The sequence below is a fragment of the Phocoena phocoena genome, chromosome 20 (assembly GCF_963924675.1).
Source record: "Phocoena phocoena chromosome 20, mPhoPho1.1, whole genome shotgun sequence".
NCBI classification, from domain to species: domain Eukaryota; kingdom Metazoa; phylum Chordata; class Mammalia; order Artiodactyla; family Phocoenidae; genus Phocoena; species Phocoena phocoena.
Genome location: NC_089238.1, coordinates 32,732,483 through 32,752,036, shown reverse-complemented (window position 1 = coordinate 32,752,036; position 19,554 = coordinate 32,732,483). Strand labels below are relative to the sequence as shown.

The 19,554-nt window shown below is 44.5% G+C and overlaps 1 protein-coding gene across 2 annotated transcripts in view; it reads right to left on the bottom strand.

Moving 5' to 3' along the window:
- Positions 1 to 16,793, bottom strand: part of CFAP263 (cilia and flagella associated protein 263) — a 30,479-nt gene extending 13,686 nt beyond the window's left edge. Inside the window, exons 1-7 of one of the 2 annotated variants that reach the window (XM_065899161.1) lie at positions 16,589 to 16,793; positions 14,297 to 14,423; positions 13,153 to 13,314; positions 10,408 to 10,563; positions 9,358 to 9,438; positions 6,822 to 6,977; positions 2,282 to 2,389 (exon numbers count right to left, since the gene is read on the bottom strand). In XM_065899161.1, the coding sequence (XP_065755233.1) occupies positions 2,282 to 2,389; positions 6,822 to 6,977; positions 9,358 to 9,438; positions 10,408 to 10,563; positions 13,153 to 13,314; positions 14,297 to 14,423; positions 16,589 to 16,689 (891 nt within the window). In that variant the 5' untranslated portion in view covers positions 16,690 to 16,793. Of the gene's footprint in view, positions 1 to 2,281; positions 2,432 to 6,821; positions 6,978 to 9,357; positions 9,439 to 10,407; positions 10,564 to 13,152; positions 13,315 to 14,296; positions 14,424 to 16,588 lie in introns of both variants that reach the window. The other variant, XM_065899160.1, reaches the window with a different exon arrangement.
- Between the last annotated feature and the right edge of the window lie 2,761 nt (positions 16,794 to 19,554).

Here is a 19,554-nt window from a genome sequence, read left to right as displayed (position 1 = left end):
CATCTTCACTATCATTATTCTGAATTCTTTTTCTGGAAGGTTGCCTATCTCCATTTCATTTAGTTGTTTTTCTGGGGTTTTATCTTGTTCCTTCATCTGGTACATAACCCTCTGCCTTTTCATCTTGTCTATCTTTCTGTGAATGTCACATGTGTGCATTTTTTTAAATCTTAATCATTTTATTCAGAGCAATTCCTGGCACATAAGTATTGTTGAAGGGTTGCATGTATGACTACAGGATAGCAGATTCATGGCTGTGAATAAATCAAGTGATTAAGATCTAAGATTCTGAGCCTGGGCTTGAATTGCTGATCTGCACGTAATAGAGGTGAGACTTGGAAAAAGTAAACTTAATATTTCTGTGTCTGAAGTTATATATACAATGAAATGGGGATAAAAATGTTACTTGCATCAAGTTTATTATAAGGATTAAATAAAATAAATAACTTTGTGACACATGTACATTTTTGATGGGAGTGTAAAATGGTGCAGCCACTTTGCAAAAGAATTTGGCAGTTCTGTAAATGTTAAACCTAGAGGTACCATATATACACCCCACAATTCCACTGTTAGCTATATGTCCAAGAGAAAAGAAAACATATATTCACACAAAAACTTGTACATGAATGTTCACAGCAGCATTATTCAAAATAGCCAAAAAACGAAAACAACACAACTATCGATCAAACTGATGAATGGTATAAACAAAATGTGGTACATGCAAGGAAACATTATTCAGCCATGAAAAGAAACAAGTACTGATACATGCTATAACATGAATCTTGAAAATATTATTAAAGTTAAAGGGTCACACTGTATGATTCCTTTTATATGAAAGGTTGACAAAAGGCAAATTCACAGAGACAGAAAGCTGATTAGTAGTCACCCATGGCTGCAGGGTGGGAATGAGGTGAGGTGAAATGGAGGATTTCTAATTGGTCCGGGGTTTCTTTCTGAGGTGACGAAAATGTTCTAAAATAATTATGCTGATTGTTACACAACTCTGTAAATATACTATAAACCACTCAAATGTACACTTTAAATTGGTAAATTATTTGATATATGAATTATATCCCAACAGAGCTGTTTTTTAAAAAGTTAAGAAAATGAAAATATACTAAGTAGTGAATGCTGGGCTTTAAAAAACTGATTTCATGTTTTACTTGTAATCTAAAAAATATCATCCCAAACAAAGAAGTACCACAGGAATTCTGCATGGAAAGAGCACACAGACTTTTGCTTCACCTTTGTTACCAGCCACTGCAGTGAGACCGACTTTTTTGCAAAGGATACTGGTTCTCCTTCAAGGATACGATGTGGATGCCATGGCAAAACTGAGTCGGATGTAGTAATCCTGTGGCTTTTTGGCCATTGTAGGCAGGTTTGGGGCTACACATGCTGCTGGGGACACTTCAGACTCATTCAAGGCAATGATAGTAATAACTGAAATAATGGCTTTAAGAGGTTGACAAAGCATCGTCCTATCTGATTACCGCAACAAGGGCTGTGACGTCTTTTTCACAGACGTGGAAACAGTTCTAATTCAAAGGCTTGCTCAAGGCTAGAGACTGGCAACACAAACCTGATGCCAGGCCTTCTGAATACAAGTCCAGGGCTCATTTTCCGTCACCTTGCCCCCAAAGTCTCCTTTGAGTCATATCCTAGGTGTGTGTAACTGGTGGAAATTAAACTCTATGTGTTCAACAAAATAATGAGAGCACTCAATCCCAATGCAGATATCGGGAGCTCAGATGACACCACACATTTTCACATGGTGACCACAGGCCCTGGAGTGGGCCTGGGACAGAGGTCACAGGTCTGCCATCTGAGCATCTGCCGTACCAAGTGAGAGCTCCATGTTTAAAGAGCTTTCTCTCCTTTACACAGAAAGTTATATTTTGCTATGTGTTCTTTTTCTCATATCAGTTACATTATTACATGCATCATACATTTTTTTTGCCAGATTGAATACACTACACTTTGAATGTGGTACCTTATGGGTCACTTATGGAATTCTTGAGAGTCATCTGGACTCTGTAGTTTCTAGATGATTTCATGATTTCTGACACTAGATTCTAACCCGGCAGTAAAATGCAACACCATGGACTGGAGCCTCCAGGGGCCACTTTCTCATTTGATGGCCCAGAGCTATTTTGGTTTTTATGATCTAGGCTTTTCTACACAAAAACCAAGGTGGCCTAGATCGTGGTGAACGCTGACCCGAGCCCTTGCAGACAGAAAGAGAAAAACACCAGAAACAGTATGTTTTACCCTCTCCTACCTCCTCTACTTGCAGGGTTTCTTTTTCAACTTTTTCGAGTAACTCTTTTCTCAACAAGAACTCTTTGTCCAGATTGACGGACATTTCCATGGCTCGGTGTAGCTTGCTCTGAAATATAACAACACAGCAAGTCTTGAGCAAAGATGATTGCTTAAAACTATAGGAAGGATAGACAGACAAACAGCTCTTTATTAAGCAGGAGACTAGAAGCACCAACCAGGAACTTGGGCCTGCCCTTCTCATGGCTGCCCAGATTTTCAGAATCCTGGTGTCTAAGTGGCAGGGGAGGAGAGGACCTCGGGAGGCTTGTCCTCACCTGCAAAGTAGCCAGATACACCTGGGCCCAAATCCCACCCCACCACTTACTAAAAGAACCTCTCTTAACTAGGGCTAGTTGCCTTGCAGGGTTGTAGAAAGGCTTAAGGGAGACAAACCTGGTAAAGTGTTGAGCACAGTGCCTGACACACGGAGAACCCATGGCAGACGGCCGCCATCACTACCTCACTTGGATGAAGAGGTGGATGCTACTGTGAGGCCACTGTACAGGTGAGGGAGCTGACTTTTAGGGAGGTGAAACAACTTCCCCAGGGTCACAGAGACAAGGGGGAGCCAGGTTTGATCCCAGGCAGCGTGACTTCACAGCCCATGGACTCCACCACTGTCTCCAAAGCCTATGAGGACTGGGCATGCTGGTGCTGGAGAGTTTCTGCAGGAGCTGCTCCACAGCTTCCTGTTGCATCTTTTGCTGCCGCCCCTCATCAGCTCCTCCCTGGCCCCTGCTTCTTAGGTTTGCCCCCTTTGGACCTCCATCTACTAATGGTGAAGAGTCAACCTGGAGGAGTTGGGATGTGCTCTGCTTGGCTGAGGAGGAGGGAGCTGAGGGAGAGAAGCCAGTTACTCCAGGGGGCTGGCCAACAAACCCTGAGAACCCACCCAGGCACTGGTCGGCAAAACAACCTAGGCCCAGCCACCAAGAGGCCGGCTCACAGCCCTGACGGAGGTACAAGAAGAAATGCCAAACTGCAACTGTGCCAAGCACCAAGAGTGCATGGGCACTGGTCCCGAAGGTTTCCCTGGGGGAAGGGATGCTGGAAAAAGAGAGGTCAAGTCAAGTATGTCTAGGTAAGAGGGGTGGGAAGAACGTTTCAAGCTAAGGAAAGAGCCTTGGGAGAGGAGGGTCCAAAAGGAGCCGGGGAAAGGAGGGTACTGGGGCAATGCCTGAAGGTATCAAATCTCAGACCTGGCAGAAAAGCCTGGAGCCACCTGCCTGGGGGAACTTAGAGCACCTGGAGCCACCTCCCTCCCCATTCCTCTCCTCTCCAATCCCTTCTTTAAGGCTCATTTCCTGTTCCACATCTTGCATGAAGTTGCTCTTCTGAGGAAAGCAAAAGTGGGTAAGAGGTCAGGCTGAGGGAGTCAGCTGTGGGGAAGGGAAGGCAGGACAGGTCTTCACTGCACACCAGCCAGTCAGGTGGGAGAAAAGGAGAGCAGAGGGAAAACAGTCATTCACCCAACAACTTAGAGAGACAGTTAGAGACACAGGGCAGGAAAGAACGGAAGCTCGAGGCAGCCCCTGGCTCTGCTGGGGCGGGGCCTTCAAGGAGGTGTAATGAGAGTAATTTGGGATCCTGAGCCGGATGATGGTCATTGAGGCAGCTACTTCTGAAAAGGCATGTTAGCTTTCTGTTGCTGTGTAACGAATTATCACAAATTTTGTGGCTTAAAGTAACACACGTTTATTATCTCACAGTTTCTATAGATCAGAAGTCCAAGCACAGTGTGGCCGGATTCTCTGCCCAGGGAGCGACCTACCGTGTGGGCCAGGGCTGGGTCTTATCTGGACCTGGGGTCCTTGCCAAGCTCACAGGTTGTTAGTGGGAAGCATTTCCTTGAAGTTGTAAGACCGAGCTCTCCATTTTCTTTCTGGCTGTCAGCAGGAGGTGGCCCTCGGCTCCTGGAGGCCGCCCTCAGACCCTTTCCATGTGGTCCCTCTATCTTTGAGCCGGCAATGGAGAAGTTCTCATCCAGAGAATTCCCTTCATGCTTCAAATCTCTGCCTTCCTCATCCAGAGAAAACTCTCTACTTTCAAAGGGCTCATGTGATTAGGTCAGACCCACTGGGATAATATCCTCATCTCAAGGTCAAGGGTGCCCTCTAATCTAACCTAATCATAAAGCAGAATGGAACCTAATAACAGAATCCGTCGTATCCAGAGCCCTGGGCATTGTGCAGGGTGAATACACCAGGGGGCGGGGAGTCTTGGGGGACATCTTGGAATTCTATCTAACACAAGGCACCACTAGTTTATACACGGATCACTAGTTTACAGTCAGTTAAGAGCGACACCTCAAGGCTGTAGTCACGTGCTTATATTCTATCAGCCTGCATCAGGCAGGGCTTGAAGGCATAGCAGAGAAAAAGGGTTGACTGAGACCCACTCATAAAACTCATAGAAGAGAAGAGACCATGTCTGTCTCCTTCACAGCTGTACCCTCAGCACTTAGCCCTGCGCCTGGCATGCCGTAGGTACTCAGTACATTTGTTAATAGAGGAAAATTATTCTATATATTTTTAATGAGGTCTCATACTTGGGTGTTTGACATTTGTATGAAAGTGATCCCTTCCATCCCCTAAACATACACCTGAATTTTTAGCAGTTTTTGACAATACACGCTGGGTACCTGCTTTGGCCAGGCCCTGTCCTCAGCGCTGGGGACACATCACAGACCAGCCAGAGGTCTGTCCTGGTGGTAAGTCACAAAAACCTGCTTCTGAGAGGCGACACATCGGCCCATAGTCCCCAGTAGAGTCCCCATTCAAACCCAGGTGAGGCCGGACTCTACAACCCACAGTTGTTGGGCCCTGTTTCCCCCAGGAGGCCTGAGAACTGAGACACGGAAAAGTGAGCCTGCTTCTCTTTCAGCCCCTCGCTGTGTCACCTTAGGACTCCAGCAGGCATCTCCTCCCAGCTCCACCATCTGCTTGCTATTATTCTAAACAGGCCTACAGGCATGCTGGCCCCTGGGATTCTGACTGGAATGGCTCCCATTCTGCCCACCGTGGCCTGTGTTGCCGCTGCTTGGGTGTCACAATCAATAGGCACTGTGCATTTAGATGTCCTAAGCAGCGCAAGCCCTGGACCTAGCTGTTGCATTTTATAAACCAGTAGCTCCACTCCAAAGCCCTGGCTTTCCCCCACAAAACCAGACTGGCCCTGTGCCACTCAGTTGATTTCTCAGGATAAGATCAAGGTCCAATGTGATGTAACCACGTACCTCGAGGCTCTCCAGTTGGACACATGAATTTCAGAATGTGAGCACGGCCTTGTGTACACACGTTATGCCAGGGGAAGGCAGTTGGGTGAGGTGGGACACGCACTGGACTAGGAGTCCAAGCTCTGTCACAAACATGTTGCTTGAATCCGGCAATTACTCTGCCTCTTTTGGCCTTCAGTTTTTCATTTGTAAAAGGAAAATGCTGGACAAACATAAACCTAGTCTAAACACATTCGAATTCACATTTTTAAATGACACTGTGTGGGCCAAATGAAGCTTACTTGTGAGCTACCTAAGCCCGTGGCCGCTTTTGCCACCTAGACACTAGGCCAGGGGTCAGCAACCTTGCTCTGTAAAAGGCCAGATAGTAAATATTTTAGGCTTTGCAGGCCAAGAGGCAAAATTGAGCATGTTGTGTAATTACCTACACTAACAAGAGAGAAAACAAATTTCCACAAATGTTTTATTGATAAAATTCAAAATATAATAATCAAGTATAATATTTTGGAATGCAGGTTTACTATTGAGGAGAATGAAATTTCTCGGGGAGAAATCAATTTTGCTTAATTGGGTTTCAAAGGGAGTGTCCTCTATCAAATCAGTTGCAAATGTTCTTCTGTAAAAACCATCCTTAGCTCCCAGACCAGTGAGCAGGATACACGGGCCCACAGTTAGCTGACTATTGCATCAGACAGCTGCCAGCAGGGTCACCAGGCAGCCTGGTCTGCTGAGGACAGGCCATGCTCATACCCACAGTTTCTGCTTAATTATCAATAGTGCCTCTTTCTCTACAAAAAGGGTTCTGTGTGGATGAGGAATTATTTAGTAGTTTTCTGATTTATAGCTAAGATGATTTCCTTTGCAGGGTTTTAAGCAAGGAAGTGCTTTTACACACTAAATTAAACAGGGCCCTAAATGTGGCTGGTTATCAAAACTCACTGTGCATAAAAATCATCTGGGAGTTAAGGAAAAAAAAAAAAGATGCATGGCCCTCACCCCCTAATTCAATTGGTCAGGGTTGGACTAGAGAGTCTGTCTAATCTTTAAAAAAAACAAAAGGCTCCTTGGATGGTTCTAATGCGCAGCCAGGATTGTGGGGACATCCGGAGTATTTTAGGAGACATGGCTTCGTCGGGAGAAATCAGAGAGCAACAGGGAAGTGAAGGACGCCTAGGCTCTCAGTGAAACCACAGTGGTGCCCTAGTACCTCTCTGTGGCTGGAAAGGTAGGCACAGGAAGCCCCGAGGACCAGCGCGGACCTTACTTTGTACGCGTTAAGGATCTGCAGGGTGTTTCTGGATACCAGCTTCAGCTGGATCAGTTCTTGATTCCTTGCTTTAATTGTCTCTAAAAACTGAGCATTCTCGATCTTCAGCTGCTGAAAGTCAACATCGTGGAGGGACTCTCCCACCTCTTCCTTCTACAGCTCAGAGAGAGGAAACGATGTGAGGTTGTGACTTCTGAATGTATGGCTCGCACCTTGCAATTCCTAGTGAGCTTTTGGAAGTCAGTCATCATTCAGTCATTCAACAGACTTGGAATGGGGATCTGCTTGGTGCCAGGCATGGTGTTAGGCCCAGGGATAGAGATCTGAGTAAATATGATACTCCCATACTCAATGACAGTTCACAGACAGGTCATAGCGTGGTGTAGTGGGACACACAGGGGCAGAGGGCAAACAGAAGCCCCTCAGCCAGCCCAGAAGAGAATGGAAGGCTGGGTCAGGGGAGGCTTTCTCCAGGAAGTGGTGTCTAAACAGGGCTGTGTAGGAAAAAAGGCCATTTAAAAGTTGTTTTTAACCTGGAAAACCCAGGACAAGCAGCCCATAAACGTCCTTCCTTTGATCCCATGACATTTCTGCATGGGGGGTGTATCAGTGCACTGGGTTCACTCCCCAGCCCTGGTCCCACCTTACCTGCCCCACCAGGTCTGTGCCATCTTACATTTGTGGTACACAAGAGCCAAACTCAGGTCTGTTCCCCATCGCCATGTGCTACTCATGCTGTACTACCTCCTAGAAGGCATCTTCTTCCCTTTCCCCCCAAAACAACAGAACAATTTCCTTAAGCCCCAACTGACCCACCCTCTAGCTCAAATGCTCCCAGCCCATCTTCCACACCAGAGGGCAACCCCTCCCTCCACGCAGCCTCCTGAGGCTGTGGCTCCTGGTCCCTGCCACTGTTTCCTCTGTATGGCAGTTATGCATCCATGCCTTTTCTCACCATCACCACTCCCTGCTAGCCTGCGAGCCTGCGAGGGCAGGACCACATCAGTGTCATCTCTGTGTAGCAATGGCTTTTAGGTTAAAGGTCATCCATCTGCTTCCCCTCTCACGCTTCAGGATGCCTGAGCTTGCATGAAGCCCAGAGAACTAGGAACTCAGCATCAGGAGGCAGCTCAGCTGGGGCCACGTTCTTTCTTACGCTGAACTCAACTCTCCTTGGCTGACACTTTCACCCCAACCCAGTTCCACCCTGGGGGCCCTCCCAAGCAGTGTGTTCTCTTCCCCGCAGCGGCCAGAGCACTCGGAGACAGCAGCCATGGCCCTTGTGGGCTCCTCCTCCTTGGCCCCATCAGTTGCAGGTCCTCTGATGTGCTTTCTCTCCCCTTGCTCTCCATTCCCTCTCCTACGTGGACTCTAGTTTACAGATTCTTTCACGTGTGGCACTCGCCCTGAGACACAGTGCTCCAGGTGGGCTACTCAGAACAGAGTGCCGTGAGACCACTCTTTTTTGGAGGGCACTGTGGAGTACAGTCTAGGCTGCAGCACCGCCCCCAGCTGAGCGGACTTTATCAGCTTCTCCATGACTAAGCCACCCAGCACCTGTGCAGATATTTGGGGGGATCAAAGTGGAGGACCTTATGTTTGTCCTTAGTCACCTCGTGTGTTAAAGTTGTCCCAGCCTGTTGAGCCTTTGGGATCCCAGGTCAATCAAGCAGTAACTCCCAGACATCTTAATTCTCCTGCCCAACTCTGTGTCACTGACAGTGGCCACCTCTGATGCACATGCCATCAGCACCCATATAATGAATTAATAACAAAAATATTGAGCTAAAAGAGGATGTAGCTATGTAACCACTTTCTAGAGGCCCTGTGCCATGTCTGCCTTACCGCCCTTAATCAGGAGCCTTTAAGGTCAGCTGTTCAAAGACTTACCAAGGCATACTACTAACTGTGCCACCCAGGCCACATTCCCCAAAAGGGTCAATAAGTATGTCATGAGGGTCTTTTAAATTCAAGCCAACTCCATCTACAGATTTGCCAGCACAGAAACTGTATTAGTTTCCTGTTGCTGCTGTAACAAATGACCACAAATTCAGGGGTTTAAAACAACATAAATGTATTATCTTATAGCTCATGAGGTCAGAAGTCTGAAATGGTTCTTTGGACTAAAATCAGGTGTTGGCAGGGCTGCATTTCTTCTGGAGGCTCAAGAGGAGAATCTGTTTCCTTGCCCTTTCCAGCTTCTGCAGGTAGCCTGCATCCTTTGTTCATAATCCCTTCCTCTATCTTAAAAGTGCATCACTCTGATCTCTGCTTCCATTACCAAATCTTCTCTGACTCTCATTCTCCTGCCTCCCTCTCATCAGGACCCTTGTGATTACATTGGACCCACTCAGATAATCTACAATAAACTCCCCATCTCAAGACCCTTGACTTAATCACACCTGCACCATCTTTATGCCACGTAAGGTAACATACTCACAGACTCCAGGAATTAGGACGTGGACATCTTTGGGAAGACGTTGTTCTACCCACCACAGTAACCTTAAAAAAAAAGAAAGACAAAGCCACATACCTGCCTCAATTGTAAAAGCATCTTTTTCCTCTGGACTTTGAGAGAGACATTTTTCAAACATAATTCATCCTTCATATTATCCTGAAAAATAAAAGCAAATTTTAATCCATTGCTCTTCTTCTTCCCTGGTTTGAAAAGTTGGCAGGTCTGGGGCTGCAAAACTAAACCTTGAGCCCTAACATTCAGTCACCTATTTTTAAGTCTTTTATGGCTACTCAAGCTGGTGTTGCTATGCTATTTTACTCATGACCAAGAAGCAGAGGAAACTGTGTCTGCTCCATACAAATTTTCTATTGATTTTAAATTCAAGATGACTTGGGTATATCTTTAGGTATAGGGGCCTTTACTGACAAAATGATTTATGATTCTTTGGTCCATTATTCTCTTTGTAATTTACATAATTTTTATTACATATAACATGTTACAGTTAGTGACTCTACCTATCTCCAGGATCCAAAGTTTGATATGCTACAAAACCTTTGGAAAAGAAGGAGCATTTTATGTCTCATTCTTACAATAATGGAACTCAAAGAAATTAAGATTTACTTGTCGCATGCCACGTAGTCACCTGACTAGATAGACTCACACCTTTCTCAAGATACCATCAGATCTTGAAACAAACAGCAAAATACAGTAAGTCCCCTACATAGGAACGAGTTCCATTCCGAGAGCGTGGTCATAAGTCCAATCTGTTTGTACGTCCAACAAAGTTAGCCTAGGTACCCAACCAACACAATCAGCTGTATAGTACTGTACTGTAGGTTTATAACGCACGTTCACACCTTTGAAAGTTCGCAACTTGAAGGTTCCTATGTAGGGGACTTACATACGGTCTGAGATACTATGAATATTCATCCTGCCTGACTGATTTTAGACTTGATAAATTTGCATTTTAAGACACACATGCTGTGAGGGACACAAAAAATCTGCATATGTGGGCAGCATTTACAGTGGACCAAATGGAGTGGGGCTGCCTCACGTGGGCCACTTCTGTGTCATCGTTCTATGAATCTATTTCCCCTTCTAAGCTCTAACCTCCTGCCCACTCACCCTCCGGCGGTTCATGTCCTCAATGTACTTCATCACTTTCTGAGTGGCCAAAATACTCCCTTTCTTCTTGGATATGGTCTTTAGAATATCTTTTTCAAACTCATGCACTTCTCTCTGAACTTCAGTCCACCGAATTTCAGCTTCCTCAACGATAGCCTGGGGGAGCCAGCACAAAGAGAGAACAGTTTACAAAATTTCTCAAGGGTATAGCCGTCTAAAGAAACCTAGACGTATTGGGTGACCTATTTGTGTCCCAATGCATAACGTTTCTTAGTCTTAGAAAGAGATCCTTAAGATACAAATTGGACAATACGAATATTATTATTTAAAAGCATGCCTCTAAAAAGTTATAGTCTCGATGTAAAGGGGAAGAACAAACAAAAACAGGGCTTTGGGACTTCCCTGCTGGTGCAGTGGTTAAGAATCCGCCTGCCAATGCAGGGGACACAGGTTCAAGCCCTGGCTTGGGAAGATCCCACATGCCGCGGAGCAACTAAGCCCATGTGCCACAACTACTGAGCCTGGGCTCTAGAGCCCGCAAGCCACAACTACTGAGCCCTCGTGCCACAACTACTGAAGCCCGCACACCTAGAGCCCATGCTCCGCAACAGGAGAAGCCACCGCAATGAGAAGCCCGCGCACCGCAACAAAGAGTAGCTCCCTCTCGCCGCAACTAGAGAAAGCCTGCGAGCAACAACAAAGACCCAACGCAGCCAAACATAAATAAATTAAAAAAAAAGAAAAGAGGTGATGAGGGTGGATTTAAAAAAAAACAAAAACCAAAAAAAAAACAGGGCCCTGGGTATCTCCAGAAATATGTATTTCCATATCTGAAACATTATTTATCCATTAAAAATTATAACATTAATATCATATCATATATATAAAAAATATCTGGAAGGCTATACGCCAAAACATTAACCACAATCATATCTGGAAAGATGGATTAGTGGGGAGGCAAAGAAGCACTCTGTAATTTTAAAAAAGATGCTATAAATGAATCTATGTATTGATATGGAAAGATATTATTAAGTGAAAAGTATGGTTTATAAAATAATATGATACCTTTTTATAACAAAATTCATACACACATAGAAAATAATATAAATTCTAGGAGAAAAATACAAGAGCCAAATACAAGTCTTAGGTGGTAAGACTGTGGATGTTTTCAAATGTTCCTCTTTTAGCTTACCTGTATGTTTAAATTTTGCTACAACAGAGATTGTCTTTAAATAAGAAAACACAAACACACATACATTATTTTAAAGAATGAAATGAGTAGCTGCAGAGCAAATCATCTTTGTTCAGGCTTTTTCACTGGGCACCAAGAAGCAAAAGCATCTTCCTTCTCCGGCTGGCGTCTGGCCCCAGCCTCCTCCCTTCCCATCATCTTCACAGGCCAGAACATCCATCCACATTAAATGCTACTTCCTATGCATCGCTCTTCTGCTCAGTTATCCTCACTGGGGTCCTGATTTCTAAGACATCAGAGAGAAGCCCCTCTGCTTGGCTTTCAAGGTCTCACAGCCCTACTCGACCTAATTTCCTACCATAGCCCCCAAAGCACCCTCTTCTTTAATCACACCAGCCTCCTCAAGGTCCTAACTTGCCATGTTCATTCCTACCTCCACTTCCTTGTTCATGTCATTCACCTTACCTAGGGTGCCCTTGTCTTCCTATTCCTTAAACAAATGCCACCATTCTTCAAGGTCATGCCAAGTCCTATGTCCAACCCCACCTCCTCAACACAGTCTTCTTTGACCACTCTAGCCCACATCGTGATGTTTAATCACACAGTCTAGCATGTCAGGACAAAGCTACCACATCCTGACCTCCTTTAACATGTTAGAATTCAACGATGCATGTTTGGGAAGAGAAAGAAGAGAGGGGAAAGGGCAGGAGGGAGGGAGAGAGGGAGAGAGGGAGAGAAGGATAGGTTTATGCAGTACAGATGATTCTATCAATGGAGACATGAGTCCACTGATCCATCTCTTTCAAGGAAATGAGTGTGATTCTGTGTGTGCCTCCATTTAGAAATGGAAAAAGTTAGAAATAGAACAGAAATACCTATTTTTCATACAACATGGCTACCAAATGCAAGCCAACAACTTCATCCCATGGGCAATGAAGTTAACAGGGATGTTTCTTCTCTGGAGGAAAACTGATTGCAGTGGTCTCCAACAAGACATGAACCATGGTCATGGATGCTGCATATGGAGGGTGACAAGGGATTTTTCACCCAATTCACTGACTTAAACCTCCAGCCCATTTTATTATTAAGAAATTATTATAAATTTTAAGGGCATTTATGGTAATTATGGTTATGGGTTTTTTTAAAAAGAATCCATATCTTAGAGACATATATTGAAATATTTACAGATAAATATATGTTTAAGATTCACTTCATAATAGCCCAGTGGCCTATTACGAGGGGGAAGTTGGTAGGGATATGGAGGGAACAAGAGTGGCCATGCATTTATGACTGTTACGTGTGGGGTTGAATACATAAGGGTTTGCTGTGCTAGCTTCTCTACATTTGTGTATTTTGAAATTTTTCATCTTAAAGAGTTTAAAATTTGATATCTCCTCAAGCAGGTGGTAAGTTCCTTAAAGGTAGGTCCTCAATTTATCTTATCCTACTTGTGTTTCTCTCAAAGCACCAACAGTTGTATGAACATACTATAGGTACTTCTTGCTGAGGCAGAAATGGGGAGCCCAGGGAGGACAGCCTATAGGAAGGTATACCTCGTGATGCTGCAGGTCCCTCTCGGCATTTGCCCTTATGTGCCTTATTTCACTCTTTGTGTCGTCCAGCTCTTTTTGCACAAGCTTGAATTTTTGGTCCATGCTGAGGCCTGTTACACGTTCCAGACTTACGCGGGATTTGGATCTACGCCTGCCTCGTAACTGTAACACAAGAAAAACAAAGCCATTGTCAAATAGGAATTGGCAATAAAGCAGCCTAAGGTGGGCATCGAAACGACCACTCAGGCCTGCTAGAAATCGCTCTGAATGACATCCAGAGAGAACCAATTCAATGTGAAAGGATTCCGGATATTAGGCCTGAGGTGATGTTCATTTCACAAGTCAACCTAAGGCACCGTGCCAAATACTTCAAAGGCCTATGCTTGACAATGAACTGAAAATAAATAAGGGAAAGTGTCTTGAGGGTGGGAAAACTGTGAACCTGCTATAGACTAGCACTCAAGTCAGTGTCAGGGAAAACCTGGAGCTCAGTGCTGCCCAAACTGAACACAGAAGAGAAACTGCATCCGGGGCCACGGGGTTCAGCAAAAACCAAAAAGACAAGAATTTTGGATTTCCTAGGCATTGAAGCCAAAGGTCAAAAGCAGGTGGCCCAGGGAATGTGTGGACCTGAAGATGACATTGTTTGGCCCTCAAAAAAATAGACCTATACACAGTTTTAAATTAAAAAGAAATTAATTACCCACATTTAAAAATCAGAGGTTTCTACCAAAATAATTCAGATTTCCAGCTTCTCTTGAAAAATCAGCTGCTCTGGCAATACCAGGTTGTCTGGCTGTCCCTTTTAGATGAGGGAGGAGCTCTGCAGTGCCCACACCAGGCCCATCTTCACTCCTGTATGTGGCTGGCCAGGCCTTGTACACGTTTGGGTCCCCAGAATGAAGGGAGTTATTTCAAATTAACTAAGATATTCTGTGAGAGTCAATCCACTGTGAGTTGAACCTGATTCCCTTCATACTCATTTGAAAGAGAAACTTTGAAGGGGAAGGAAGAATCAAAAGTAGGACAGTGAGAAAGTCATATGCCACTTGGCCAAGAGGGAACACCAAAAATGGATAACAAACACCACTTGCATCTAAAGGGACAAACAGAATAAAAGAATTCTTAGATCTCTCTTGTGTACCTGTGCAATCTCTGCTCCTGATATTTTAATTTCTGATAATTGTGGAGGTCGCTGGTCCCTGGGCTCCAATTTATTGTAATATTTTTCAAACATCTCTGTCTCAGTTTTGAGAGCAGAGTTTCTGTAGCTGCAAGACAGAAGGTGCCTAAGTAAGTTCCAGCAATAGGAGTTTAAACCCCAAATAACTAGTATTTAACACTTACTAGCTTTGTATGACCTTCTGCAAGATATTTAACCTCTTGGTGCCTCACTTTCCTCATCTGTAAAATGGGAATAATAACAGTACCTATCATCGAGGGTTGTGATAAGAAATGCAAAGACTTTGGGTCAGTGTCTGGCACACAGTAAATGCAATTTAAGTATTCTGTATATTTTTAAAATACATCTAATGAGCCACAAAATTCAGAGCACTGGGATTACAGGCATACTTTAGGGATATTCCAGGTTCAGTTCCAGACCACCTCAACAAAGCACATATTGCAATAAAGTGAGTCATATAAATTTTTCGGTTTTCCAGTGCATATAAAGTTATGTTTATATTATACTGTAGTCTACTAAGTGTGCAATAGCATTATGTCTAAATATATATATATACCTTACTTTGAGAATACTTTATTGCTAAAAAAATGCTAACCATCATCTGAGCCTTCAGTGAGTCATGATCGTTTTGCAATAGTAACATCAAAAATCACTGATCACAAATCACCATAGCAAATATAATAATAATGAAAAAGTTTGAAATATTGCAAGAATTACCAAAACGTGACAGAGACACGAAATGAGCAAATGCTGTTGGAAAAAGCGGCATCAATAGACTTGCTCAATGCAGGGATGCCACAAACCTTCATTTTGTAAAAAAACACAATATCTGCAAAGTGCAGTAAAGCAAAATGCAATAAAGTGAGACATGCTTATATATTTTAAATTGCTACAAGTTTCTTCTTCAAGTATCTTCTAACCCATTTGTGAGTTTCCTTCTGAATTACTACTGAATTCTTGAAATTACACACATCCACAATCTTCAGAGGTTTTTCCTTTAGTTTATATTTCTCACCTCTTTCATTTCCAGCACGCAATGGATGAAGTATCCACTAGAAGTCTATTATAAATGGTGGAAAAGCTTTGAATAGATGGTTTTTAAACAACTAGAGATAATAAACCTAGCTTATTCTGTATATGCCAAGATTATGACCCTTTTAATTTATGTAACATACATGTATGCTCTAATATGAGTGTGTATAATACACACATATGTATGTAAATGTATATATGAGAGAGAACAGCTCTGATATTTGCATACATTATTGAGCTGAATATCTGTTTATTGAGCTGAAAATTCTGTTTGGCTGAATTTTGAGATTAGTGGGAAAGGATCAACAGAAAAGCCCAATATATCAAAGCATCTTTCTTTTTCAGCATATGTCATGTTCCCAATGTAGGCTGGGGAGTTACACCCGAGTCTTAATCTTAGCACTACCACTGACTAGTTGTGTGACTGTAGGAAAGTGACTTAACTTTTGTGTCTGTTTCCTCACCAACTTTCTAGGGTTATGGGCCATTCTATAAGGTAATATATGCAAAATACTTGGCACATAATAAGCATTCAAAAGATTGTAGCTATTTTAGCAATACTACCTCAATTCTGACCTAAACTATTTATAAATATATTGAAGTAACACCTATTCAGCTGCCAGGCCAGGATATTCTGTGTGAGACCAGTAAGTTGTGCAATTAACCTCAACTACATCATGGAATCCTGACATCCAATTTACTTGCTATAGTAGATACTAAAACAGACTGCTAAAAATACAGAATATTGCGCTAGTCCTTCTTTGCTGTCCACCTCCATGCTTATACTCAGGTTCAGATATAAGTTGCTTCATACTAAAAACATCTCAATAGCCTCCTTTCTATCTGCTGCCACATTAATTTTAGCATAGAATCTTAGCATTGGAAAGGGGCTTAGAGGTCACCTGGTCCAAGCTGCCGCCTCACAGTAGAGGAGCGGCTAAGCACACAGTGTGGCACCAGACAGACCCACCAGGCTGAAGCTCTGGCTTCACCAATTACCCTCTGGGCTTCGCACCACCTTCTTTTTTTGGCTCCACCAGTGGCTTGTTAGCGCCATGGCAGTGGAAACACGGGAATAAAGAGCAAAGGTAAGCGCCTTCCCCACTTTGGGGGTCTCAGTTTCCTCAATGTTCAATGCGGGCTAGGAGCATTCGGTGCTGGACCACGCTCCGGGCCCACATGCTGAGGAGGGACCGCCCCCAGAAGCCGACAGGCTGGTACCTGAGCTCTTCCACCAGCCCACACAGCTGGATAACAGGCAGCTCGCTCTCATCCTGGGTTCGCGCTTCGCTGGCAGAAGTCTGAGAGTCCTCGTCCGTCATCACCGCCGAAGCCACCCTTGTCAAAGCCCCTTGTTAATGCCGAGTGTGGCCGAGAGCGCCGTGGGTCGAGCGGCTACGCGTCACTCTGGCTACGACCTAGGAGTGCGTTGCCACGGCGACCCGACGCGTGCGTGGAGGGGCGGGGCTTCGGAGGCCCCGCCCAGCGCTCCCGCCCAGCGCTCCCGCCCAGCGCTCCCGCCCAGCGCCGCGCTGACCAGAGCGAGGTTACCGGCCTTGGCCAGACACGTAAGTGCATTCACTGTTCATTTTTTCAACAATAATTCTTAAAATGATGATAATAACAGCTACTGTTTGCTCAGCACTTACTATGCCCTTGGCACCGTGTTAAGCATGGTTTATGAAAATCCTTGCAGCAACCTTGTAATAGTATCTATTCTTCTCTTTTTCCAAACTGGGAAACTAAGACCCAGAAAGTTCATTTGATTTGTCGGAGTGTCCTGCTTCTTGCACCTCACTGTGAGGCCTCTACTCTGTTCGCCACCTGGCACTTCATACATATTCACTGTAGTTTCTCTCGGATACTAATAACCTGCATTCCTGGAAGGAAAAAACTTGGCTGATTATTAAATGGGTATAAATTCAAGAGACATTTCTAAGTAGTGATAATGTATTATGTCCCGAGTATCCTGGGGTAATGTATGGAGCAGACCATTCTGACCCTCAAGGGGCTTCTAGTTAAATGAGGAGATAGCCCCTGAACCAGCTGTTGCAACCTGGAGTAATGATGGTGGCAAGCGTTGTGCCTCACACCGTTTTATAGTCATTAACTCATTTAATTCTCAAAACAGTCTTACGAAATCGGTACCATTGTCTTCCTCTTACAGATCAGGAAACTGAGGAATATAGTAGCTTAGATGAGTGGCCACCCAGGAATGGAGTCACCCTCCAGCTAAACTCAAGTCCATGCTGTTGACCCCTACACCCATGTGCCTCCAGACAAGGATCTGCCAGGCAGCAGGGTTGCAGTCTGTCTGCTCCCAACAGGATGGAAGAGGACAGAGGGCAGGATGGGCAGACTTCTTTGAGGGAGGGTGGGCCTGGATGTGATTAGAAAGCAAGCTGTGATAAAATGCTTAGAATGAGGGTCAGCCACTCCCTGACCCCCACCACCCCACAAGAGATATGTGTTAAGCATCAACCCATGGTCACTGAAGTCCAAAGAAGGACTTGCATTTTGCTGCTTAGGAAGCACAATTTTAGGGCCAGAGTGGACTTACTAGGGAGGATAGCAGAGAGACTGAGCCCTGCCACCACCTTCTCTCTGCTGGTAGGCCTCTTGGGATGGGCTTAGGGAGCAATGCTTAATATGCTCATATACCACGTGGTACAAATGGGTGCCAGCCCCAAGAGGGCTCAAAGCAAGAAAGGGCTCTGCAGCGGGTCTGGCTATGGTGCCAACAGCCCTGTCAGTTGGGCTATGTGATGTAGCAGGCCTTACGGTGTTGGAGGTATTAGTGGTGGGAAAAGCGTGAAGCTTAAAGCAAGATCCAGTGGGAGAATAACTGTGCAGGACCTGAGATTTTGGAACAAGACCGACCATGCAATCCATGGCAGGAATTTTCACACCTTCTAAGAAACAGCTTCTGGCCTGTTACTATACCCTGGTAGAGACAGAATACTTGACTATGTATCCAGTCCTGCCCACCATGAGCTGGGTTCTGTTGGAACTACCAAGTCATAAAGTTGGATAGGCCCAGGGAGGTAGTGCCAGGTATCTAAAAGAAGTGGGGGAAAGGGTGCCTTAGAGGTGGGAGAGCAAGGAGCAGAGTGTTTTAGTGGCCCAGAGTTCCAGCCCTGACTTGGCTACTGGCCTCTTGACTTGGATAAGTCACTCAATGCTTTTGCCCCCAATTTCTACCTCTGCGAAATGAGGATGACACATTTTAGGTGACTGCCCTGTGCATCTTGCAAGCTTCCTCTCGGGCTCAAGTGAGGTGGAGTAAGAGAAAGAAGGAGTTTGGAAACTAGGATGCCAAGTTGGGAAACCCAGCACCTCCTCCATCTTTAAGAGCCACTGCCTGGGTTTCTCATCAGTCCATAGTAGATTTTGATGAGAAAAACTGACTCAGCTTGCAAATGGTAAATAATAATGTTAATGATCATTGCCATTGTTATTTCTTAATATATTTTTTACCCATTAGGTAATATTAGTATTGCTTAATAAAAACACAACAATTACTCTTTCAGTCACTGTTTATTGAGCGTCCGCTAAGAGCTGGACGCTGTGCTAAGCACATTCGACATATTCCCTCATTGCCTCAGCGTGACCCCGTGCCCCCTGCAGTGGAAGCGAGGAGCCCTAAACACTGGACCACCAGGGAATTCCCGAGAGAAGGGAAATTAAATAAAGCAGCTATCACGATTATAAAGCAACAAGAGAATGCTTTAAAAAATGAAAACTAGCCACTGGACCGCCAAGGAAGTCCCCCAAGTACCTTTTTAACTCCCATTTTACTCATGCGGAGACTGAGGTTCAGACATGTTTAGCAACTTTCCCAAGGTCACATAGCTCTTCTGGGTGGGGCTGAAATTTAAACCCAGGTTCATCCCACTTTGCTCAGTCCTCTCATCATTTTTGCCCCATTAGAACAGTGGTTCTCAACAAGGGGTAGAGAGGGGACTATTTTGTTCCCTCAACCAGGCGACATTCTGCAATGTCTGGAGACATTTTTGTTTGTTATAACTGAGCAGGGTACTCTTGACTTCTAGAGGATAGAAGCCAGAGACAGTGCTTGTATGCAATATTAGTTTCCCAAGGCTGCCATAACAAAACACCACAAACAAATGGCTTAAGACAACAGAAATTTGTTGTCTCACAATTTTGGAAGCTAGAAGTCAAAAATC